This window comes from Chamaea fasciata, unplaced genomic scaffold, assembly GCF_029207755.1.
Source record: "Chamaea fasciata isolate MVZ Bird 193981 ecotype frontalis unplaced genomic scaffold, bChaFas1.0.hap1 SCAF_3, whole genome shotgun sequence".
NCBI lineage: Eukaryota > Metazoa > Chordata > Aves > Passeriformes > Sylviidae > Chamaea > Chamaea fasciata.
In genome coordinates, this window is record NW_027094088.1 from 60277486 (window position 1) to 60305207 (window position 27722).

Below are 27722 nucleotides of genomic sequence, written 5' to 3' on the forward strand. Positions count from 1 at the left end.
CAAAATACTTATTTTCTCTTAACCTATACAAAACACTCTAAATTCATGTATGTTGGAAGAATGCTGTTTCCAACTGTAACCTCCAATTTTACTTCCCAAAAAACTATGTGTTCTTTTTCTACGAAAAGATATACATTTTCCTAACGTGTTATAGTGATCATCTGTTGCACCTGAAGTTTTCAGAAGGTCCAACTTTGAAACAACTGCAAGCAAGAGGGAAGATTCCAATGTATCAAAACACAAATACTACATGTGCTAATTCAAACAAGCATTTGCTAAGAGAAATCTTTCAGCATCTCACAGAAAATAAAATTACAACCTTGAAGGGTAATGTTCAGAGCCTTATTTTCACCTAATCATCAAGGTAAAGAGGCTGTTAAACAAATTGCAGTCTACCAGAAGAAATATTTCAATAAAAAAGGGGCAAACTGGATGTAAACATTAGGGGCTCTTCTGTGAGGGAAATGAAGCAAAAATCACTATGGTAACCCATTAACTTTTAGTTCTCGAACTAATGATCATCTGAAGAAATAAAGAAACAAAGAAATTGCATTCTTATACACTGTTTAAGTAAAGATGAAAACAAAATAAGCATTCTTATTTACCTGAAAATACCAGACTCATATCACCAGCTATTAATCTTTACATAAATGGGTCTTTCTTACTCAGTGGAAAGAAAATTTAATTACTATTAAAGCAAGAAACATCAGTTCAGTAAAAGGTAATGAATAACTTATTAAGTAAATTAATCCCTTTCCCTTATTTTTCTGGCATGGGGATACTGAGACAGAGGAACATTAGTTTTTGTTTTGAAACACTGTTTTTGGAAGCTTTAGCTTTTATATTTATTTGGGGACTGAAGCATTTGTCTTACAAGGATAAGCTGAAGGAGCTGGGCCTGTTCAGCCTCAAGAAGATATGAGGTCTAGAGGGGTCCTCCTTGATGTAAGTATCTGAAGGGGGGATGGCAAGAGGATGAACCAGGCTCTTCTCAGTGGTGCTGAGCATTAGGACGAGAGGCAACGGGCAGGAACTGATGCACAGGAGATTCTACCCAAACACGAGCAAGTATTTCTATACTGTATAGAAACTGTGCACTGAAACAATTTACCCAGAGAGGTTGCAGCATCTACCTTACTGGAGATAATCAAAAACTCTCTGGACACAATCCTGGTGCCATGTTCTCTAGGATGACTCTGCTTAAGCAAAGAGTTTGGACTACACGACCCACTGTGATCGCTTCCATCTTTACACCCATTTCATGATGCTGTGAAACAGCTTTGCTGAAAGTCTACCTCAGCCAGCATGTTATAGAGACACACTGTTTTTCTAGCTATCTGATAGCTTAGTATGGAAACCAGAATGCTAGAAATCTTTCTGCATTCAAGTCTTCATTTTTAGAGAGTTTCTTACTTTTGTTAACTTGGAAGTTGTCATTATGCATTTTTCTATTAACTCATTCTATAAAATTACTTTTTGCAAGTAATCCCTAGCCTATGGATTGCTTATTCCCATTTGACTTAAACTTGTGCTAGTTACACAGATCTGAAGATAAATCACAGTGGGTCTTTGTTTATTTGTTGTTGTTTTGTTGGCCTTGTTGTTCTAGCTGGTTTTGGTTCTAGTTCTGTGATTGGCCCAGATAATATTATTGGTGCAAACAGGAATAGTATTAAATGACAAAAAAATATTTGGCTTAGAATGAACATTTCTGGAAATATGCTAATGAATCAAATCACTGACTAAAATGTTATGGAATTATACACAAGGAGAACATATTCTGATTTTTCTAAGATGACAACTTAGACAACTTTCAACTTCAGACAGCATTGTAGATGCACATTTGACATTGGCACTGGCTTGCCAACCATGTTCCTTGCGCACTTCATCAGGTTTTCTGGGTGTACACCAGAATGGTCCCTAAGCAGCTCGTGGGGTTTGAAGAAAAGGCACTTCATCTGCATTTCCTAATCCCATCAGTCTTACAAAATGACTGCAATATCTGATTCACAAAACAAAATTACTGTCCTGGAACAAAGATAAATTATATGCAGATGTAGTTCTACTGAAAGATCAGGAGCCAAATACCACCAGCAACACAACTGCAAGTAAATACAATATTGGTAGAAATGTTATTTTTCATGTTACGTGTTTGACAAAACATGAAAATTAATTAACCTGAGTTAATTCTCTGTAAATGCTACATACTTCATAATGCAGCCTTTAGCTACTCAGACAGCTGAAACTATTGTTTTATTTATGAAGAGTATTGTTAAAAATGTAAGATAATTTGTTCACATGGAATGATACTCTTCCAATCACTACAAAGGTTAATATCTAGGCTTTTCATTTCAAGCTGTTCTCTCTCTATTACAGCCACATCTCAGATTAATAACTACCTATAGGGTATGCTTAACTTAGGGTTCCACCCATGCCTTTCACAGAGTATGCCTGTATCTAACAACGCCCCTTTGCCAAGTGGAATGAAACAGATGCATTCCTCCCTTCAAAGTCATCTTTGTCTTTAAAGAATCCGCATATCAGATATAGGTAATTTACTAAGTTAAGGATAGAGCACATCAGGCCCAGTTAAAAATTGGTAATTGCACACTTAGGATCAGAAGTAAGTTCCACTCAATTCAGTAGGGTTTAAGCCAATGTTTAAGCCATGGATATATGCCAGCATGCTGAATAAAATTCTTTGCTGTTTAGCTCAGTCAGTGAAGAACACAGAGACTCACTGGTTTAACCAAGAAGGCAGAAGACCACTGGAATCAATATCTGCCTATGAGAGAACTGAAGAACCAAATAAATGGAACAATGCAAATTAAATTAATTACTGGAATAATTACTTTTGCATTATATTTTCAGTGCAGACATGTTCTCCTAAAGAAAATATATAAAATTTCTTTGCAAGTGATAAATTGCTAACTCATGTTCTGTTCACCCCTCAAAAAAGCACCTAGCTGGAGCCAGTTTAAAAATACAGCACATGTATATGCACTATTTCTTTTAATATCACTTTATCTGCTCCTGCAAGATTTTACAAGAACAAATATCCATGCAAATGATATAAGCACTAAGGATATAAGCACAACTACAAATACAAAATACTTTCAATTTTTCCTAGAACTGAAAATGATTTCCCATCTGATAACTCTTGATAATCTGAGACTCTCTTAGATTCAAAGCTATACAATTTTAAAGTGTATCAACAGGATATTTTCACTGAAAGCTGAATTTTTCAATTTTTGCAATTGGCATTGAAAATTTTCTGAGAACATAAACAAACTATATATATCTGTATCCAGGACTCAAAAATAACTGTATTAACAATTTTTCATGTGACCACTGCTTTGCACTTAGGGGAACAGAAGAAATTAATTTTGTACTTATTCATACGAAAATTCATCTTTAAAAAGTGGAACAAAGAAAATAACAGAGGGATAAATATTAAGCCTAAAAATTCATTTGCAGAGCAGGTGTTAGAAAAAAACTGAGGAAAAAAAAGCAGTTGGAATGTGGCACACATGGTTTTCCCGCTCACCATTTTAAGTGACTGAAAATGCTGCATTTTCAGCTACAGGTGTTACATTTGCCTTGCTCTTTCAAACAGAGATTCTCATTCTCAAGTCCCCCACATCTTTTCCACACCCTCAGTTTGAACAAATGACTGGTCCATGATTCTTGTGCCTGGACTTAGGCTAAAATAGTAGAGGACTCTGAAAGAAGAAGGAATAGGCATAAACAGGGGCAGAGGGTCAGCTCTCAAGGCATTAAAATTAATTCTGACTAAAATCATTACCATTTGATATCCTGGCTTATACACAGGGACTGAAAATGCATCTAAAAGAAAAGTGTTTCATGACTTTACTGAGTCCATGATTTTTCCAAGTGATCTCACCTTTGTTCACAAGTGACATGGGAATATATTTCAAGCAAGTAAAGTTGTCTGAAAGTACTAAGTGCCTACCTGATAAACTCTTTTACTTCTTGGTTTACTTGGGAGAATACTCTTACTAAAGTGAACCCTATGTGTATTTATATAGGACCATGTAAGATGAGCTTTTAAAATTTGCAAATAGATTCTCTTCACACTTTTCAGTTGTACCAAAACACTCTGTCTACAGAAGGCAGATTTTCCAATTAACCAAAGGGGTTTTTTTCTGCTATGTTACATATGGAACACCATCTGATCTTACCTCTCCATTTTCCAGAGGATGGATTTTGGAATAATAAGAAGTGCATATGACTTCATCATCTTTTATGTAGGATGGGGTTCCAGGCCGGGGATGAATGTTGTAGCGTGTCAGGCACTCGCTGTCTGTGATGGCATAGTACTGCCACGGCTGATAGTCTACACCATCCAGGGAACGCTCTAAAATCCAGTTCCCAGGACGAGGGGAGTTCGCTGCTTTCACAATAACATACGCGATTTGGAAGATCTGAAAAATACAAGAATTGTTAAATACACACTAAATACACAATTAAAAATTCATTCTAATTTCTTCATAGCTATCAAAGTAAGAACAGTAAATACGCTAATACTTGACTGGTTTTTTTCCCCCTAGAAATGCAATATGGCCCTGGATTACATGGAAACTCTACAACTACAGAAACAAATTCTCCATTAACATTTCTGAAAAAGAAAATTAGTTGCATTAGACCAATAGAGACTTTGAAAATAGAATTACAAAGCATTCTTAGTTTCTTAGTAGGAATTGCTAAACTGCCTTTTCAGCCAAATTTTTGTAAAGTTTGTTTTCAAGTATTTTCAATTTGTAGGAGTGGGATTGTTTCTTTATATGTATTTATAGACATATACTTTCCACAGTGTTTAAGAGTTGCCTAACTGTTACAACTCTATCTCTGTTTAAGAAAAACATAACTTTAAGCTATTGAAAGGTAATCATATCATGTTGAAATCATTCTATAAAACATTCTTGTTTCAATCACACAACTCAGCCCTGTGACCATGAACAAGCTTTACAGGACAGAGACACGTCAAATATCACTACAAACAGAATGCAAGCAATCAGTGCTCATTATAGTCCATTTTACCTGCGTATTCAATTGATTTATCAAGGTTTATGTCTGTGCACATGCTTGCTGGAATGCAAGTCACAAATACATTTGCAATTGCAGAATGACACAAATTAGTGACGCAGGTCTGGTTTGGTTTTTAACCTACTAACAGCTATATGCTACAAAGGTAGAATTGAAGCCAAGGAAAAGAAGAAGCTATTTCTATTAGAAAAGCAGAACATATATCAAGTTAATATTTTAAAGATGCAATGCTATGAGTCTGCACATGAGGATGCCAGAGGGTACCATGGCAGTGTTGATTTAATACTTAAAGCTTTTTGTATTGGATAGTCACTGTAAAGAAGCTGCAAGATTCAGACTTAGTCCACACAAAATCTATTGTGAATACTTCAGCGATCAGTAAAGCTAGTGAAAGAATATCCAACAGTAAACAACAAAAGAAAGAGTAAAGAACAGAGTTGAATTGCTTTTTATTACCCACCAGTATTACTGTAAAATAGAAAATATGTTAAGTGACCAAGTACAGCAAGTATTCCCAAACACTTGATGATGGAGACAAAGAAAATATTTATCTCCAATTATCATTCCTGCCTTCTGTGCAGATGCTGAGAATGTGGTAAGATTCAAAATCACTTCAGTCAGGAAAATAAATTACTAGCAGCTAAAGTTTTTCAGTGGCAGAAGAAGTGGGTGAGGCTGTATTTATTTCAATCTGAAGAAAACGTTGTAACAGTAACTTCTTGGAGGATTATCTCAATATTTTTCTTCAATAGCATTAAATAAATACTCCAGAGAATGAAAAAACCCCTGTGTTTCATTCCATTGTTCCACCAGGAATCATACTACCACTTGCACCCTTTTAGAAATCCCCTTTCCTTTCTCAAACTCATTTACAGATATATTCCACTGTGGCCACAAACAATTATAATTTAACTATCCTGGATCAGTGTCACTAATACTTTTTACAATAAACAGAGACAAGAAAAACATTACCAATCTCTCCAAACCGTTCACCCCCCAGTTAAGGTCTTTGAAATGTAAGAAATAAAGAATAGAGACTTCATTCCAGAGTACTTTTAAATACTTTTTTTTTTCATTTTTGCATAAACAATTTACATCAAGTTCTCAGAATAAGACTGTTCCTTATATGTTGAATGGATAAAAACTGAGGTTAAACACATTGCTAGGGCTTCTACCATGGAAGATCTGTGGTTTAGAACATACCTCACAATAAATTCCTAACCAGAGGTGTGTGTATGTTTGGTTCCCTTTTTGGAAGTCATAAAATTTGCAAAACTTTATGAAAGATTCATTTTTAAATACAGCCAAAAAACATTTAGCTCTGCAAACATCTTGGATGCATTGGCTCTGTGGGGCCAAGAGGTGTAATCAACAGGAAGTCTATTTGCTTACTTTGAAATACTAGGCTGTGTGGGAGACTGAAACTTTCTACAGAGACTTTTCAAATTGAAGCCCTCTTCCAATAACATTTCCTGCATATTTTGCTGAGGATGTGTTTGAAGTCCTGTTTCTTGCCTTCAGATAGCGTACTGCTTGACTGCAATTTAATATATACCTTTGGCTTTCATTATTTTTTGCATGCTCTGTAAATGAAACAGCAAAACAAACAAACAAAAAGGCAGTGGAGAGTAAACAGCACAGTGGAATGGATGTAATTTCTCTTAATCTAAATCTGACAAGAAAAAACCCTTTTTAACATAAGTAAAAGAATACACATGAAGAGCTGGTTTTAACTGCTATTCAGCTACAGCTTCCAACCCGATCCAAACTACTACTGTCCCAGCCTCTAGGAGTTCCTTCTGTAACAGCACTGAGCTATCTACAACCCACTAACAAAATTACTTCCTGGACAGAGGAACAGAGCTGGAGCTACCAGTATTGTTAAATATTGGCAGACTGTTAATGCTAACTGCCAACAAAAGAAGATGCATCAAAAGCATCATGCATCAAAAACATGGCCTGGTTGATATTATTCCTGATCTTTCTAAGGCTAGGCTGAAGACAGTACAGGATGTTCATCCATGTTTCTTAAAAACACCTTTCCTTTGGGGGACAGCTAGAGCTTTAGCACGACACGAGAAGATGGTTGCCCCAGATCAGTCAGCTACACCAGGCACTACCAGCTGACCACAGTGCTATGAGGCAGAGAGCAACCACGGTGCATGCGATGTTTTACTGTGCTTTCTCAGCAAGGTAGCAATGACAACAAACAAACTAAAATTAATGGCACCTGTATGGTTATTCTCAAAGCAAATCAATGTAATGGAAGCAATGCTGACTTTCCAAACAGCTGGAAAACTGTCCTTCTCCAGGTAAAAGAGAAACTCTTCTTTTATTGTGGAGTTATTTAGCAAATACAAAACCAGCAAGCACTTAGTGGCATGAGAAAACTAATAAAGTCTTATGTATCATTGAGTTTTGTCATATTTGTTTCCACAATCAAAAAAAGTGACACGGTTCAGTATTCTGAAGCCAACCTTCCTAGTATATCATGACACTGAGCTTCTACTCCCATGGGGTAATCGATGGAGCACACCTGCTCCACTTTTCAGATAGCATCAATAAACCAACACGCGACAATTGACAGAGTAACTGCATGATCTTGAAGCACATCTGGATTTGTACAAGTCCAATAGACTGTAACCTGGAGACCCAAGCTTGCTTATACAAACAGGAAAAATGGAGCAATACCAAGCTGCCTGGTAGCACGCGAAAAATCATTAAGACAGCTGCCAAAGCACAGCTGGTGCTTTTTTCTACTTGCTCTGCTCATGTGACCACAGCAGTATAATTATGGGAGTGGGAGGGATATAGTCTAAATAGTTCTTTAAACCTTCCCCAAATTATAGGCAACATAATCCTCAAGATGAGAAACAAAATGAGTCTTGGGTCTCATTTTCACTGGTAATTGTCTCAGCAGTGAGAACTATAAAGCACATATTGTAGGAACACTTCTATAAGTTATAGCAATGTACCTTCTTGTGAATGCCTCATAAGACATAGAAAAGTGCATCCTACTACACAGGATAATTTGCTACACTAATACTATTCAGATAGTGCTGAAATGAATCATTAATCTACATAGGGTTAATTACCAAAGCAGGAAATCTCATTGTGTCCAACTGCCACTTGCGCGTCTTTTTAAAAAATAAGTCCTTTGGTTAGAAAGCATTCATGTAAATCAGATTATCAGCAGAGAAAAAACAAAGGCACCACACAATTCTACAGAAGTATTTCATTTAATTTTCTCAACAGAAAAATTTATTAGCTCTAATGGAGGCTTCCATCAACGATCTGGTATAAACTCTGTATCTACTTCTTTACTGTAGTTATTATGCTGGTGATAATTATTGCAGTTCAGTGTCCAAGTAAACTCAGTATTCTTTCATCGAGAAAAGTGCAGAACTTAGGCAAGGACTTGTTTCCTTACATAAGGCTGGTATAAATACTGTCACACCATTTGACCTTTACCATGGCACAGATTTATTTAAGTAGTTATTTAAAAGTGCTGATAGGGGTAGTAAAAGCACTACAGACACCCCTTGTCCCAGTGTGAAATCCATCCAGATGAGTCAAGGCTACCTCAGATCACCCTGAGACTAAAGGGGGTTATTAGCTACAGCGGGGGATCCCCCTTATTAAGAGAAGCAGGGGAAAATCTATGCAGAATTCATTATAGGATGTGTTAAGGGGATTGTATAAATGAATGAGACTTACAATGGAACCATTTCGGGGAAGGAACAGAGGTAGAGAAAGGGAGGGACCAAGGTGGCTCAAGAAGGAACAAGTGTAAGACAGGGGGAAAAGGCTGACTAAAAACGAGCTGGCTGATCAGCATGGTAATCCTGACCTCAGTCACTGAAATCTATCCTATTTTCTCACTAAATTCTGTTTCTAAGTATCTCCTTTAGGTGTGCTCTTTCTTTTTAGTGGGTATGTGTAAATAAGAGTTAACTTCAAGCTCAGCAAGTAGAAGAGATCTAAATACTAGCCACTGGAGCAGGGCTGCAAATCTCTTATATCTTCAAAAGATTATCTAAGGCTAGCTACTGAAGCATTGTATGCCTTGGATGCATCCATAGATGTATATGCCCCTAGTAGTTATTAATCCTGGTCAGCTGGAGAGGAAGAAGAGGGTGAAGTAGGCTGTGCTGTGTTTGTGATCATGTGGGTGCTGACAGAGTACTGTGGGCTATTCATGTTGCTCTGTGCAGCCGTGTGTGTTTCATTCTCTCAGGAGTATGAGCTCTGCCTTGCTATAGTCTGAATGTGAAGACAGACATAGGAGCCTGAACTCCTAATACCACAGGTGGCCAAGAATCAGAAATCCCAGATATAAACAGATTCTCAATGCAAAAGTGTTCCTTGATCATTAACTTCTATCTTGATACTTACATATGAAAACAGTTTTTCTATATGCAGCACATCATGCATCTTAAACACCACATTTGCACTGTTTCTCATTTTGGATTAGCCTCTCTTAAAGGTTTAAGACATGAAACCAAATCCAACTACTCATGAATTGAAGCAGAGATTGTGTGAGTTTTGATGAACAGTTCCTTGTGTTCTCAGAGGCCAATTTATGAGGACAGCAATATTTCAATTCACAGATACTGTTATGGATTATTGTTTTAGTCTATTATGAATGAAAGAGAGCAGACAGTTTTGATGCAAGAATTTTTATACAATTGGCTATTTAAGAACAACTAATCTTCTCACTTTAGTCTCACATCCAACTCAGTGAAAAAAAACTTATTTGGAAATGGAATGGCTGTCCTGATTCCTCAAATGGCCATCTAGCATGTATTTTTTCTATCACTGTCCTGAGAGAGTGGCCATGGTTTCAAATATTCTGCTCACAGTTAGAAATTCTGTAATTGAATATGTTGGCATGGGTGGAAAAAAGAATATGCTTAGCAAGATTCCACTAATACCAGCTTAGAGAGCTGAACATCTCCCACCATGCTGCAGTTTGCCTTTAATGACAATGTTGCTCCTGTTTCTCTGAGCTGCTTCCAAATGAAATGCTGCTACCAGATGGGGAATTTGGGCTGAAAGGAACACACACTTGATTCTAATATAGATTTTTTTCCAGTGTTGCAAGCAATTTTCGCAGGGCATTATCTGTCCAGAAAAAATGTAACTACAAAAAGTTGCAGCTACAAATGCCATGCAAATTAACATGTCAACAGCACTTCATGGGAAAAACTGAGAAAGGTTTTATCATAGCCAACCTTGAAAAGCTCTAAAGCTCCAAACCAAGCCATTTCAGTTACAAATTAATCTTTTCTAGTTAGGCAAAAATTCACTTTTGTACAATGCTCAGTCCCATACAGTTAATGCCTGCAGAACACGAGTTTTAAAAAAAACTATAAAAATACCTGAACTTAGAATAAGCTCAGCTTTCTCCCTTCCATGTATGTAACTGCTGGAGAGACACAAGTTCTTTCAAGAACACTTTCTTCTCCAAGACAAAAATTACATTGTACTAATATTTCTCAACTTTTGTTCATGTTTTAAGTACAAGATGTTAATTAAAAAAAAAAAAAACAAAAACAAACAAAAAACCCCCAAGAAAAGTCTATTAAAAGAGTGCACTTTTATACAATGTCAAACTGTAAAGTAAAGTAAACTGTAAAGTCAAGTTGTCCAGCTGTTGAGGATCCGAGACACATTAAGCCAAATGGAAGGAGTCAGAACTTGTAAAGTTTTTGTCAATGTCAACTTTCCTCTTTGTAATCTTCTCTGTTGGTTTTCTCCATTACCAACTGTTCAGATGTTTGTGAAGGCCTCAAAAAGAATACCTGCTTTGTCTTGACTATTTTTGCTGTTCAGCATTGGCCTGGTGTAAACCAGAATCAAGGACTGAAGTTAATCTCTTTTCCCAATACTTTCAAATAATAGAAGAAAGCAATTTCTCTTTATTTTCTAAAGTTTAACACTTCTTTCCATGGAGAAAATCTATTTTGAGAAAAGGAAAATTCATGAAAATGCCAATATCCAAACCCTTCTTCTTAAAACCTGGACAAGAAGGGACAACAGAAATGGTTGTTCCTCTATTTTGGTGCTTAAAACACAAAAAAAATCCTTTTTTTTTTTTTTTTTCATTTTCTAGATCCAAGAACTAATGCTCAGCCTGGGTCCAGTAGCATTGAGAGCACCTAGAGTGAAGCATTCTTATTTCTTTCAGCAATGTTTCCATGCAGTGTCCTCTAACCAGCTCTCACTTACTCATAACAAATCTGTACATTTTAATGTGCCTATCACAACAGAAGCACTATTTCACAACCATCATCAGCTGCAAAACTTATTTTTTCAAGGAAGCTTCTTATTCATCATAAAGTATTTAAAGACAACATGTTTTTTCAATATCAATAATAGAATCTGCTCAAGACTGAGAATCCTATGAACCCCTTACTTATCACATCACCATTCTACCTGGCTCCAAAATCTTCTTTAGAACCAAAACAGTACAAAATCAGTACACAACCTCATATTCATGTCGGAACGTATGGGTCACTGCATTAAAAGAGAATAGCTCTCCTCCTTAAAGCTAAAATTAGAGAAGTGGAATGTATCTGCTTTACAGTCATCCAGGGAAAATACAAGGCAAGTAACCTCAAAAAGAAAATGTACAAATTCTCAACACTGTGCAAAATCTTTGTTTCTGTGTATTATAAACTGAAGCTGAAAGGATTTTCTCACTTAGAAAGTTTTCTGAATAAGCACAAACCAACAAATTTATGGTCTGATTTAGTGGTGAGCATTAAAAAAATGGGCAAAATAATCCTGTGGATATTTATTGCTAATGCAACTCCTCAACCCAGTTTACAGTACTTTGGTGGGTATTACAATTCATCTTTCAATACAATAATAGGTTCTTAGCATTTCAGAATGCATTTGAGACAACTCCCTCCATGTACTATTGAACAACTCATGAAAAGCTTTTATTAATGCTGTGGAAAAGTCAGCTTGGACGTCTTCACTAACATTTGTTAGAACACCTAGAAGCTTCATGCAGCAGCCTCTTCAGGAATTATGGCTGGCATGGGGGTGCAGTCTCAACCCTTAACTGAGGAAAAAGATAACTGTACCTTCCTTAGGCTTTTGTCTGAGTGATATCAATGGGAAAAGCTTTATTCTGAGACAAGAAGGGAGCCCTGGGTAACATCTGTTACTTACTAGTGTGCACATATTCTCCCCTTCCTGCAAATGGAAATCAAGGTGGAAAGATACGTAATCTTAAGTAAATTTGCTAATAGTATATAAAACAGGCAGTTCTTAAAAATGCTTACTGTAATGTCAAAATATTTACTACTGTTCTGTTTGTTTTCATGATAAAAAATAATTTTTTCTAGGTATGTTTGTTATAAATCCTTACTGGCACATTAATATGCAATTTCTTGTCTTGGTTCACTTTTTGAGTTTTTCAAATGCTTTCATTATAAGCTAACTTCAAGTCCAATAGTTTTGCTTTTAAAAGATTTAAAAATGAAATACTAATTAATTATGTAAAATAATTAAAAATAATAATAATTTTAAAGAATATCAGAAAAGTAAATTACACTTTTTTCATCCTCTAGATACCTAGTTAGTTCATTACCAGCAAATTGTAAAACTAAAGAACTTAATGCAACCACTAAAATGTTAAGACTCAAGCCTACGTAGGTAATGAAAAAAGAAATAATAAAAAAAAGTATTGCAACTGACATACCTGTCTAAAAGTTGGCTGTGGACTTTATTAAAACAGAACACCTAATTCCTTCTTATTTTGTAAATTCATTTAAGAATCATTTTCATGGCCTTAGTTTCGTCTCTTTTGGGCTATCACTTCAACAGTTCCTTTACCCCTTAGGTGTAACTGAGACAGAAAACTGGACTTAGTTTTGAGACAATTGTATTCTGAATTCTCAAATGTTTACATAACTTCAAAACAGAATGATTCATGAGCAAGAAATAGTAGGAACAAATATTGAGGATGATAGCTCTACGTTACAGGCTTGGACTGTAGCTCACAGATCAATACCATACACTTTGAGCTTTTACAACGTTGAAGCCAACAGAGTGTTGGCTCCTCCTCCCCCAAGCTGGCTATACAACCTCACACAGGCAAGCCAAATCAGAAAATTGATCCGGCAGAAACCACACCCCAAAAAACAAAACAAGGCATCGTTTTCAGGACCAAGATACATCTGGTCTCCTGCACGGCAACACAAATGCTAGTGCCTGAACAAGAAGTACAGAAACATCTCCCTTTCACCAATGAGGGGCAGAGTGGCAACCAGGGAATTGCAGTGTGATAGTCTCAACAGGCTTTGGTTTGTTGTTTTTTTTTTTTTTTTTCTCTGTAGAAAAACATTTTTGAAGATGAAGAAAACCGACTGTCATCTGTTGGAGAAAAGTCCAAGTTTGGATTAAACTCCACTTCTGTTAAACTACTTTCTGGTTTGGGAATGAAGAGAAGCTTTAAGCCTTACCTTTATAAAAGCAGTTTTGAAAGCATTTTAGACCCACTGTTATTGGTAAAAGAGAGAAGAAGATAAAGACTAAATGACACTTCATTTCACTAAACTGGTTCTTATATTCCCAAGACTAAACAGAATAGTTATCTTTCTCTTCATTCCGTTGATATCATAAGTTATTCAACAGAAAGGTAGCTATATTTTTTTTCCCCAATGAAAAATGCATTTAATATTTCAGAGAAGAGAAAATATAACATTAAACCAAATATCACTCAATGATATGCATATCCCTACATGACTATGCAGCTAAAATAGCTAAAGGCTATTTTGATATGGTTTTGTTGCTCAACATGTTTTGATTCCTTAGTCACTCTCTGGTCAACTGTTGAAAGTTAAAATAAAAAAACAGAGTCTTGTATTAAAAGAAGCAATGTCTTCAAATATCATCCAGTTTACCTCTTATTTCACTATGGCTGCAAGATTATCTTCAGTCAATCCCTAAAGGATTAGTTGAACTGGACCTTATTGTGGGGTTCAACTGTATAAACACCCAAACAATGAGTTCAACTAGTAATTTGAAACCAGGTAACAGGGAGACTGATCCAGAATCCAGTAATCATGCAAGAGCTTTGAAATGGCCAAGACTCAAAGGTCTGGTTATTTCTTCTTTAAGAAAAAAAAAAATAGGCAGGGGTGGAGATTTAGTTAACTCATGGGTCTCTGCCACCAGTTTGCCATATGATGTCATTCCTGTAATAGGCGTTCTGAGACTGCCTTTGGAAGAGATGGTGACTGCAGTGAATTCTGCATAGAGTCAGAACACGATAACACGATTTTTTAGACTCCTTCCTCCCTTCCAACAGAAGAAGGGTAGGGGACAGGACTAAAAGATAAGTTGAAAGAGCTGGACGCTATCAGAGCTTAGGGAACTTAAAACTGAGGACGTGCAAGTGTTTTAGAGAGAAACAGCTGCATAGCTTAATCAGTTATTCTTGCTCTTGTAGCTTACAAGGCTCTGTAGAGGGTCCATTACTTTCTTTTCTGTCAGATATGTATGCCTGGACAGCATCACCTGGGCACTGAACTGATCCTCCACAGTCTCAAGCAATTAAGACACAGTTATGAAATCTAGAAATTTCTGCCAGAATATTAACTCTGGGTAACCTGCATTCCACACATCTACAATTCACATAAAATATTCCAGCATCATTTTAAAAATATGAAGTGCATAGCAAAAAAGTCTAAATCCACATAAATATGCTCCTGGCACAAGTATCTGAGCAGTATCAAGGATATTGCCAATGTCCTTGTTCCCTAGAGTAGCTGGAAATTTGTTAGTAAAAGTGTCCTGATGTGTGTAGAAATCAGAAACAGATGGGCTGACCACTTCACCTCAAAATGCCAACTGGTTTTCCTGTGAATTTGCCAATTTTGTTTAAAGATACCCTACTAATCTTCCACATCACTCTGAAATTAGGACCGATTGAGGATTTGGGAATAGCATGACTACAGGGAATATGTTCTCTCTGGACATCTAAGCATTTCTGTTTTGCCAATTTCCTGCTCTGAAATCCTTGAAGAGAAGGCCTATTTTTGGTCCTCCTAAACATTGCATTTGTGGGACCTGAAGTACCTCTGTTGCACTTGAACCACCTAATATTCTTAAGGCAGAGCAGGCAGACCCTCCCCAGCCAGCAGGACTAAGAGCTGCAGAACAGCAGACTGCTTTTCTAGGTACCTAGCCCATCTGTAAACCACCCCCTTCCAAATTCTACCAAGGTAACTCAACCTGTCACTCTAACCATTTAAATTCATGTGAGAAACTCCCAAATAATATTTTTGACCTCCTATGCACTTGCTGGATGAAAAGCACTGTAAAAATAATCTCACATTTAGAGGTATGAATGGAGTTCCATAATTTTCTTGTGATATAGATGAGACTTGTCGTAATTGCTAAAAAATGGGAAAAAGTGAAGGGTTAAGAGCAAATTATCAAAGATGCTCAGAACCAAATAGTTCCAGTTTTCAACTCATATTTTAATAATATATGAAGCAAAAATTTCAAGCATACTTTGATGAATTAGAAACCTAGCCTTCATTATAGATAAAAGCTCTTTGTAAGTATTAAAGCAAAACTCAAATGTTGAGAGAAAACAAGAAAAAAAGACTACATTTTTTCCCAACAGGACTGGTAATATTTGGGCTTGTACTAACATTAAGTATATATTACTTCTTCTAGTTTATTAGCTATTGCTAAATAGTATGCATCATTTTTATATGGCTTCCCTGCACAACAAAATAAAGAAAAAAAAAAAGTCGCTGCCCCAAAAGGCCAAGCATTACATAAATGAGGAAATTGTAATTATTTTCCCAATTTTTTCATGAAATTGGGATTGCTAAAAGCATTCCATGTACTATCATAATTACTAGTAATAACATAAGAACTAATGCATTCCTGTAATTTTCAGTCCATTACTTGTGGATTTGTCATTTGTTATTTCTATCTCACAAAAGGAAGTTAAGCATTTTTATACTTAAAGCAAGAATTCATCATCACAAACATAGCAATTACTGAATCTCTTAAAAGCCAAAGGTAAAGAATGGAATTTCTTTTAAGTGAGGTCACAGAAATATCTGGTGACCTTCACCATTCATAGTGACTACTACACAAAACAAAAGCTGAAAGAGAAATTTCATATTCTACCAGTTACTTTAATAGTCTATAATGCTCTGACTGTGAAATTCCTGGATAAGCAAAAAACTCCTAATACTTCTCAAGACACAAACAACACTTATTCCTTACTGAGCAGTTCAAAAGCCATCCAAAGCACAGAAGACCTTTTACTACATTTTAGGGAACAGTACTTGTTCTGTTCCTGTACGGTGGTAAGTAAAATCGCATGCATTCCTAACTACATGGGTTCCTCAGATAGTAAAGGGTGTGCCAGATAGCATTAGTGACAGAGGGTCTTATCCCACCTCTCTGACATCCACAGAAAACTCAAAACTGCTTCTGTTCCAGCCAATAACAAATGAATGGGCTTAAGAGAAGGTATCAGCTTTAGAGCTGCAGAAGGATTGCCAAGTTTCCTTTGAACAGTTAGCAGTAGGACATGGGAAAGAAACAGCATTAGACTTGATCTTTGTCTCATTTGAAAATAAAATAGCAACAAAAAACCCCCAAACCCACACCACACAATGCAGCATTCTCAGACTACTGTCAGCTGGCACATGAAGAGGCCTTTTAAATACATTAGAACAACCAATACTTTTTCTCCAGTACCCTTACTGACCCTTTAATTGCTAGCTTTTAATATATACGAAAACATAGTTTCAGAAATTCATAAATTTACTAATTTCTGATGATAACCTAGATAGTGAAATAGTAGGGGAAAAAACAGGAGTTGCAAACCCCTAATTTAGAAGACCAGACCTAAACAACCACACACCTAAAATTTTTTTAACACAGAGAATCCTACTCTCAAACTTCTGTAAAAGTTTTAGCTCTCCTGTTTGAAAGAGAAATGCACATTGAATACTTTTGCATATACAAGGCCAAAAATGCAGATGTAGAATTGTTTCTGCCATCAGCAATGAGGACTCCAAAGCCACAATGCTAATAACACTTCCAGGATTCAAAGGCTCTTCCAGGTATAAAAATCCCTACTCTTTAAGTACTTCAGTTTCACAGATAGAACATGCTTACAACTGCATGACTTCTTAAAAATATGTATGAAATAACTTTATTTTTATTTGGCACATTATGTTACAATGAATGGGTCAGTCATATCCATATAAATTACAAAAAACTTATAGGAGAAACTGGTCATGTCTTCCTACAGGAAAGCAACACAGAGCAAAAATTAAGATAATCCAGGTGATCTGCCATGCAAGAAATCAAGCCCAGAAATAAACAAACAGAAGTCTACCTGTTGGAGGTCCAATGTAATGGTCACATAATGATATTCAATTCCGTTCTGGATACTAGGGCTTTGCCACCAAGTGTTCTTGCCATCAATTGCATTTGTTATTGGGTGTCGTTCTGTTAGAACAGCAGAAACACACAAATAAATTTCAAAACTATTAGAAGATTTAATTATTTTTTGATTTGAAATCTAGATTTTAAGACAATTTTAAGAACTAATAAGGCATGACTTCAAAAAGAAAAAAAGAATAAATTAATTTTTCTTATACTCTTGGCCCACCAGTCATGCTTATTATTAATGGAATGTAGGAGAAGGGAATACAGGTGGCCTTGCCCCGGATAAGTAAGAGCTGTGTTAATTACCCAATACAGCTTCGCCCCTGATGTGTCACAGCTATATCCAATAAAGATAAGTGTGATAAAAGGGAGTGGGCTAGCTAGTGAGGCAAAAACATCAATGGGAGAGGATGATGAAGAAAAAGGGTCCTGGTGAGAGAGAATCACTGCTGTGAGATCAGTCTGGGTCTGTAGTTTGAGCCTGTTGTTGGAACCTGCAGTCATAGTCTAGGCCAGGTAAAAGCCTGCAGTCAGTGTCTGCAAGCTAATACATGCAGACTGCAAACTAAGACACACAGTCACAGTTTAGCAGGAAATAACCAGCAGTCAGAGGCTGCAAGGGAAACCTACAGTAGGAGCTTGCTGCAGCCAGAGCCAGTGAATAGTTGGGAGTCTGGATGGCTAAGCTGTAAAGAGGAATAAACCAGGACCTTTTTCATGCTGTGATAAACAAGAAGTCTTTGTCTTGGCTCATTTCTACCCTCTAACAAGAGGTCTGCTGCAACACTGGAATACTGATCTAATGTTAGTTGTCTAATTTTGGTTGTGATCACAAGAAGGTCATTCAGAACATCTAATTGCAGAAGGCTCTCCTGATGCTACAGAAAATGCAGGCATTTAAATCAAGTAAATACTTCCTGCTGTCTTCCAAAGTTTCAAGTAGTGTAAAGTCATTGAATGTTGCAACAGAAACAACAAATCAGAAACCTGAGATATGGTGTGTAAGAAAAGCAGAGATTAAAGTAATGGAAATACTGGCATTTCTAAGCACACATGGAAATAATTCAGAAATCATTACAGAGGAAATGATTCAGAAATCATTACAGAATATATTCCTCAACTGGAAAATTTTCTGACTTACATATGTGCATATAAAGGTTTGTTTGGCTATAATCCATATCAAAGTCCAAGATGCATTATTTTTCATATCTATATTTACTCTACTGCAGTGTCCCAAATGAATCCTAAGTAATAGGGATACAAATTTATTTACAGAATTGAATTTTTCCTGAATTTCAAGATCGACATTATCAAAGTTTGCATACTTAGTACTTGAATGTTATTTTGACTGAGAAAAATAACACTCAGTATTTCCAGGTTATTTTTTGTGTTTCTCTCCTGTACAAAATGGAGAATAACAAAATCACAATTTTAAAAGGTACAAGGGTCCATATTTTGAAGTCCCTAATTTTCCAGAGCAAACCTGTGCATTATAAGGAAAATAACCCAAAGGAAATTCAAATGTGGTAAGTTTCTTCTATGCAAGTTCTGTTTGCAAGAATATGAATTAGGAGAAAACCCTACCCCTCTTATTAAGGATGACTTTTTAAAATGTCAGGTTTCCTTGGTATAAAACTGGAATATGATTCACTACTAGCTGGACCTAGAATTGCAAATAATTACTTTATGAACTGATTAATTTACTTATTATTTTAATTATTACTTAAATCAACCAGCCAGATTGATGGTCTTTTTATCTCTGTTTTTTTTTGCTATACCAACCACCTGTGGAGGACAGGAGTCCTAGCTCATTAAAGGAAGCCAGAATGCCTGAACATATTTAAAGATACAATTAAAGTGCCTTGTGGGAGTGAGTGAAGGCATAAACGCTCAATATTGAAAATGTAAAAAATTTCATTTAAATATTATTCAGTGGTATTAGGGGGCAGCAACATTTGCAAGTTAGAATTCCGGCACTACAACTGATTAAGCCATAGGAAGCTTTGTCTTTATATTGAAGAGAAATGCAATGTACACCCTGCACTTTACATGCTGTCAGTTCCCACAGCTCTGATCATTTTCTCAAATCTTGGCTTTAAATGAGTGGCAGCAAAAATCAGCTGTGAATCAAATTCAGGGCTTTTCAGTGATTGTGACAGAAGTTGTCTAATTGGAAATTTTGATCTAAGTCTCCTCAGATGAAATTGACATAAAGGTAAATCATCAGAAGGAGGACTGGGAGATGAATCAACAATTAACTGTAATCACCATTATGCAAGTTTAATTATAATTAATTTGAAAATTGATTAATTGTTGGCATGTTTAGCTGATTTAAAAGGTAAGGGGTGAAAAATACAATTTTTTTAAAAAGGACTGGATTGCAAATGCAGTTCAAGGACCAAGCTCCCTGATGGACAGCAAGAGGGAGAACTTAGAGAGTGAGCCCATCAAACTGTGCACTTTAATTTGGACTCACTTGTGATTAACCAGGGAATTTGTGTTCATTTCCTACTACAGTAATTAAGGGGAAGCACTCCAGACTCACACATTCCAGGGGGATCATTTAAAGTCTGGTTATATTACATGGTTCTCCTATTTAACAAGCCATCCCTGTTTAAACAAGGCACTTCCATTTGCCAAATGAACATTTAAAGACCTTAAAATGAGATATGATTGTCACAAAAGACCAGATATTATGAAGCTGGACTGATTCAAGTTTAGAAGAGAGGAGAAACACAGGGAAAGATAGACATAAATCATTCAGATGGAGGTTTTTATACACACACACATATATGTCTGTGTGTATACACATATTTTAGTGTACATTGTCTGACAGAGACAAGACAAAGCAATATCTCTGGTTTAGGTTTACTTTTTGAAATAAGCAAGCCTTGTATAGGAAAAAAAAACTTGGGTAATGTGCATACATCTCTAAATTCCTATCTGTAAAACAGGAAAGTCTCTCTGCCAGTCCAAATGCTTCCGAAACCTGAAATCCTCTCTGAGTGAAGCACACTGCTATAATGTAATTGGATGCGTCTATTGCTAAAGAATCATATGACCTTTCCTCAGAAGGTGGCATTTTCTGCTGGTAAAGAAGACATTGAAACTTTGAAAACAATCTGGAAAAAAATAGGTTTTAACTGTCTTCAGAGAAATTAAGTCATCTACACTGGAACAATTATAAATAGCTTTGCAATTATAAGATGAGGAGCAATTTATCAGGAAAAGAAAGCATCTGAAGTTTGCAACGGACAATGAACAGTCCTCGCAGTGATGTTCCACCATTAGCTGTGGGAATGCACAAAACAGAAAGTAAGACAGACTTAATTAGCATAGCTAGTCTGATGACTAGGATGCCATGGCAAGGACAAACAGAACTTTGAGATTATGAGAAGATAGGATTAAACCTGCTTAAGGGAAGAGATTCAATCAACCCCCTCTGATAAAGATGTTGTAAAATGCATAAGTTGCTTGATCTTTTAACCTAATTATTGTAGTAAAAATTATTAACCTTACTGAAATGGTATATAAGTTCTTAGAAAACCTGAGTAAAATCAAATTCTGATCACCAAAATCAGTCTTCCCATCTCTCCATCAATTACCGATAATTAGCAATAGGAAATATCAAAGTAAAGCATGTGAACAGGAATATATGATTATTCTGAAGCAAACCTGGATCTCTGTGTAGTGCTAGGAAGAGCTCAGGTGAATTTTAATAAACATGAAAGCCTCTAGAGAGAAATCAGAGAACTGCAATTCAAGCAGTTAGAGTTCTAGAAGATAAAATCTATGAGGAGAATGAAAGAAAAGATAGCTTAGTATAGAAACTAGATAGAGCAATACCATCACCCTTCAATTAAGTAAGTAAAATACATTTTTAAAGAAAAAGTGAATAATAGTCCATTCCTTGTATTGACTGAACTTAGGAAATAGTTAACATGAATTTCTGCAAGGAGATGCTACTAGAAAAACACTTTGTTTTGAGTGATGTAATGAGCGAGCCACACTAGAAAGTATGGCCAGGGGAGGAAGTTTCTAAGGAGAATCCAAACAAGCTTCTGTCTGGAAACCTACAGCCACAGATAACTCATCCTGTCTAGAACTAGCAGACAGATCAAATGTAAGCTGTCTTAAGTATCCCTACAACCTCTACTATCTACAGTGCCAATATACTCATGAAAATCTAATAATGTTAAAGCTGTTCATGTCTTTCACTGCAAGGTTACATGAAATCAAACTTGTATGACTTGACTAAGAAACTTTCTTAATTCTAATCTTCCCAACTACCAGAAATAGGCATGTCTGAAGTAGATGATAACAGAATTCATACCTGAAAACTGATTTTGCTTCCAGGTAATCTTTAAGAAGCAGTGTTAGCAAAAATCAATTTTAATACTAAAAACTAAACATTGAACCAAGCTTTATCTTTATCTTATTTTTTCTGGCTCAGTGTAACTGAATTTACTGGAATTTCAGATGTTGCTAAGATTTGTCAAAATGTTTAAATTCCACATGCAGGCATGCAGGTAACAGTCAGTTATCTATTTTTCATTCATGGTTAGTGTATATCAAAAGAATTCAGCCACAGCTGTAGATACTTAATTTTTAAAATCTGAATTTAGGTGCTCTACTTTTCAGTACCTGAATCAGAAAGTTCCATGGGAGGACTACCCATATCAGATACAGATTTTGAAATATCTTTGGAAGAGATGGTTAACCTGATTTAAAAAGAGACACACATTTCACAGTAATCAGACTGGTGAACTACTGTTTTATTTCCTGAGTATCTAAACCCTTTAGAAAAAAAGCCTTTTTAAAGGAACAAAATGAAAATGGCACACATACGATGGGGCACTCGGCTCCTTTGATCACAAATGCGGCACTGAGGGTTCCTTGCGGGCTGTCCAGGTACATGTTCAACAAGTTTGCAGTACATTTCCCGCCCCTTTTCTCCACAGGTGGCATTGGTTGTGATGAGAGCATTACTAGCCAGGTTCAGCACTGCAGGGAACAGTCCTGAAAATAAAACAAAATAAAATAAAATCATAAACAAAAGCAACAGAGGTAAAATCAAGGTGAATTTAGCAGAATAATCACAAATGAATGCAACACCTGTTACAACATTAAAGCAAAAGCCTTCATTTTTAACAGCTATGGAAGTATTAAAGAAAAACTTTGGATGTGGATCCAGAATTTAGACATCAGAATAAAGCATTCTTCTAAAATTCAAATTGGTACCTTCTGGTTATATCATGAACAGCAGGATGCCAAAGGAGAAGGTACAGAAACATACAAAGCATCATAAAATTTTATTTTTCACAATCAAACCTTGTGTTCCTACCCAACTGGCCACTGTAACATTGTACACAATGTACCTATGAAATCTTTTTATCATTCTTCTTCTCTGTTGACATCTCCCTGGAAAAGCTTTTTCTCCACAGACTGCAGCACTTGCATTACACTCTATTACTGTTCTGCTTGGGACTTCATAGACACCTTTGTCATCAGAGCAGCTGGGTAATCCATCTAGCAACACGAATAGCATATGTCATGTTTCCCTTTCCTCAAAAAGAAAATAATATATACGACATCATATCTTTTATGGTAGTGCTGTTGTTATTTTTTCAGGTGTACATGCTGAGTGATGTATTATAATTTTCATGCAGCACAGCATTTAAGCACATCTGAGTGCTCTGCTGAGCCAAGTTCTACATAACAGTAAGCTATAAAGATTATAAACCATATGAAGAACATTCATTAAGGTGGGTTACTCTCCTTCCCACTAAGTACTGATCAAAACCTTTGAGCCGTAATAAAATTGATCCATGGAGACAAACTAACAGCATGTGTTGAATGTATATATTAGTACCCCTTGCATTAAATCAACCAATTTTGCATCTTAAAAAGCAAATTTACCACGGCTACAGATTAAAACAAAAAAGCCCAACCTAAACCAACCAATCAACCAAAAAAAAGGCTGATGTATGGACTCTTGGGATCACTTTTAGATTCATTTTACGACAATTTCAACTGGCCCAAAACTCACTCTTTTGCAATTCATTCAGCTTCCGGCCCTATTACACTATTAAAACCTTAAAAGAAGGTTTTAATAAAAACTGAATTGGTCATTATTGAATTCTGATAAAGCTCTCTTTATAATGGCATTTCTTTTCCTCCTCCTCCTCAAATGGACAACACTCTTCAACTGACTCTTTTCAGTCCTTTAACACCACTCTCCTGCTTGTCCCTGCAATTAACCTGTGTGCCACTTAATTACCAAGCTTGGCTGGTCATGGTACAGCTGTCCTTTGACATTGTGAGTTAGTGACTCTTACACTCGCTTTAAAACCAGAAGTATATATACTGCTTGAGCAAGAGAGCCAATTAGTTACTAGCTCACCCAATTTGTGCAATCAATACTTGAGATTTTATTGATCATGTAGCTTGCTCCTTCTGTATAGATTAAAGTTCATTTGCATCACACTTTAAAATCTATACAGTTCTTGTATTTTTATTCACTGCATTCAGTGGCATTTCCTGCCTTCTGTGATGGGGCCACATGGTAAAAATCTGTGTAAGCATTAGAAGAGTAGATTAATTAATAGCTACGGAACATCCTGTGTTGACTGACAGCCTCATTATTCTCTTTTTAGGCTGTACAAAGTGTAGAAGCCAGTAATCATTTAGTGTTAACAAAGAGTCTGGCATTTGGTTCAGAGCTAAGTATTTTAAGCCCTCAAAAGTGAATCTGGTATAAAGGACAGAATGATCCTACATGCAAAGAATTGCAGTACATGGCATCAGGAGAATAAATCCTTCAAAAAAGAGCTCAAAGACAGCAACCAAAACCCCTCCAGATTCACACAGCTATAAAAATATTACCTGCTCTATGTCTACCATAAATCATACCACTGCTCTAAGTTTTAACACAGCCTTTAAATGTAAGATACATAAATAAATGGAGAGTACTTAAGAAACTTGTTTATTAGAAGATAACTTCATGCTTGGGCCACCTCTTTAATGTGCAGAGCAGCTTACGGTAAAGCTACCAAAAGAGCCTTATCCGTAACCAGTACAAACTCAGGCAACAAAACAAGTATTGGGTGTTTCACTGCAGAGCACACATCAAGATGCACCTCACAGAGGAGCTCCACACTGAATTACCCACAGGCTCAGAGTGATAGGCAGAGAGCAAAAGATGCACATTACAGCCAGCACTTCACCTTTGCTATTGATTAATTCCTCAGCCCTGGGGTTTTAACACGTAATAATTAACAACTATATATTTGAAGTTTTTTGAAAATCTTTATTTCTAAGGAGCAAGGGGCTGGGCTGAATAGGCCTTAGGAGTCCCTTCCAACTCAAGATATTCTGTGATTCCATAGTACTTCCTTGTACATGCCAAAAGAAGGCTTTGCTTTGAAAGAACATTTGATGTGCAAGCCTAATAGAATGGAGAAAGCAATATTATTCCCATTGATTTCTATCAATTCCATATAGATATATATTTTTTCACAACAGAGACATGAAATTCTAGCAATACAGAAAATGAAACCATTCTCTTGAAACTTTTGGCTAGGCCTTTTCAATATGAAATAAAAATGTGTATGTTCATAATGCTAACATATCTGGTCACATTTTCTGAGACTCACACCTTACAAATTCATCTTCCAATCATAAATCCCATGAAAAACGGCACAAGAGTCTAGATAGCACAGCAAATTTTTTTGCTTTGTTTTTCATTACAATTATCATACACAAGAAATATTTAAAAACTGGCATACTAGTTTTGCACACCTTCAATTCAATTTCCCAATAAATTTTAAAGTTTGTTGTTATCAATCCCACCTTGAATTCTGTGGGCATCCTCCCGTCAAACACTTCCAAAAATATGATCTGCTAAAGTTACAAAGAGTTCTTCTTTCTTTATTGCCAAATGCCTCTTGTAAACCTTTGCTCCAGTGCAAAAACTAGATAAAATGCCTCTGAGCCACAAACACATCATCTCTAGTTTGTGTAGCTCAAGTGCAAGCAGAAAAATTCAACTCCCTTCAACTGCCAGCTACATCAATTTTTATCTCCTTTGTGTCACTGGCAAGAATCATATGAGCATTAATTTCTATCTGTTAAAAATGGTTTTAGCAAATTGGGTTCAATTTTTGGTTTTCAAAGGACTGCTGCTGTGTGAAGAGTATCAGATTCTCCGCTGTGAACTGGGCATGGTCATCTTTCTGCTTTAAACTTTGGTTTTCAAGCATGGAACATATTCCATGAAGATTTTAGTTCATGGAAACCCAGTAGAAAGTTTGTTTAGTGTTGACAGGTGAACAAACTATGAAAGGCAAATAACACAGAAATTAATCGAATTATTTAAAGCGGTGTACAATGCACAGGTAATCAAGCATGCTGCTCAAGTCACTAGAGAATTAATAATGACAAATTTAGCATGCATTTTCAACTGAAATAGTTTTAGAAAAAAAAATTTAAAAAGGAAAAGCAGCAAATCAGCAGGATTTTCTTGCCTACAAACCCCTATGTACTCAAGTTTTACACTGCCACTGTTCTAGTTAAGTTGGTGTGGTATCAAGGTACTACATTATCTTTTTATTTTTATAATGGGTCCTGAATCAAAGCACATCTAGATACCTATCTTAAAGACAAAAATAGTGGCTGCTTGGGATCTGTGGGTTTTTTACAGATGCCTCAAAAGACACCCTTTATTACTACTGAAATTCCCTGGAGACACTGGCAAGCATGTCAATGACTAACTGAGTTCAACACTTTTAGACTAGCAAACAGATTTTTACAAGATTCCACAAAGGTCATTAAGGGAAGTAAGCCATCATGACACATGAAGGAATGACCTCTCATGAGGTAAGGATTAAAAACTGGAGAATAGCAGTGGAAAACCATAGCAATCTTTGCTGAATCCTATTCTGTTCCAACAGCAACATAAGAAGCTTAGAAAAGGGGATAAAAATTAAGATGACTGCTTGTTGATGAAAAAATTATTCATAAAAATTAAAATAAGCATAGACCACAGAACGGTAGAAAGATTCCACAGAATGCCTTGTCTAGGCAAGAAGATGGTATATGAAATCAAGGAATGGAAATAAATACACAGGGGGAAAATATGATTGCTTCTGCACTAGCTATTATCAGTCCTGAAAGAGTTATTATTGATATTTCAATGAAAATATTAGCTCAAGGAATAGAAACAAAATGTCATTACAATATTGCATAAATCCATCTGTACTGACAACTCAAATAATGTATGGTATCCCTTACCTCCCATCTCCAAAAGGATATGGTAGAGCTAAGAAAATAAAGTGTGATAAGATCACAGCTGTGGAACAGCTTCTGAATGGGGATATGAATAGGCTATGAGTTTTCTACTGGAAAACAGATTGGGAAATGTATAAAATGATGTAACTGCATGCAAAATCAAAAATGGCTTTATTAAGTAAATCTTTGGAGTGAACGTGGTAGGTTTAGTTATCCTTCTACCACAAATTGAAGGTGCTGTGTCAACTTATCAGACAGGAGTTTTCTTCACTGATTGGGATATTCCTGTTTATAAATGGAACTTCTTTTCAGCATGATAACAAATTCTAGAATAGACGAATAAGTTATGTAATATAATATTTTTATTCCAAAGGCAAAAATGGATTAAAAACCAATTAGATTAATACATAGAATATTAATCATCCAGAGCTGTTAAACATGAATAGCTTGTGTTCTGTTGCCAATTCAGAACCTCCCTAAAACACTAGGTGATGCAAGGTTTTATCCAGGGAAATATCCCTGTACTCTTTCACATTTTTCCTCAATATTGCTGCTGATAGGTATCTGTAATTTTTTTCTTACTAAGGCTGGCAGCATATACATCCCAACATCGAGGTTCATCCAAAATGGAAGAGAAAATATAATCTTAATTTTGTGTGATATTGCTAATGAAACTGTAATATTTTTGCCAATATTCAATTCTTTTACTAGGCATTTTCCCCATACTGCTTCCCATTATTACCTTGCACCCAAAGAGGTTTCCTCAATGGCTATTTATTCTATAGAATAGATCTTGTTCTATAGATGCTCTGTAGAACATTCTCTCAAGCCTGGCAATTTCCTTACAGTTTTCTGCAAAGCAGTATCACCTAATTCATTTTCTTATGTTTTCCTTATTTTCACTGCATAAAGCAAAATAACAG

General features: G+C 36.0%; 1 protein-coding gene across 1 annotated transcript in view; it reads right to left on the reverse strand.

Annotated features, from left to right (window-relative positions):
- The window catches only part of LAMA2 (laminin subunit alpha 2), a 338729-nt gene that overhangs the window by 235102 nt on the left and 75905 nt on the right, over positions 1 to 27722 (reverse strand). Inside the window, exons 2-4 of the mRNA XM_066180303.1 lie at positions 22360 to 22530; positions 17459 to 17571; positions 4203 to 4445 (exon numbers count right to left, since the gene is read on the reverse strand). Of these exons, the coding sequence (XP_066036400.1) occupies positions 4203 to 4445; positions 17459 to 17571; positions 22360 to 22530 (527 nt within the window). The remainder of the gene's footprint in view (positions 1 to 4202; positions 4446 to 17458; positions 17572 to 22359; positions 22531 to 27722) is intronic.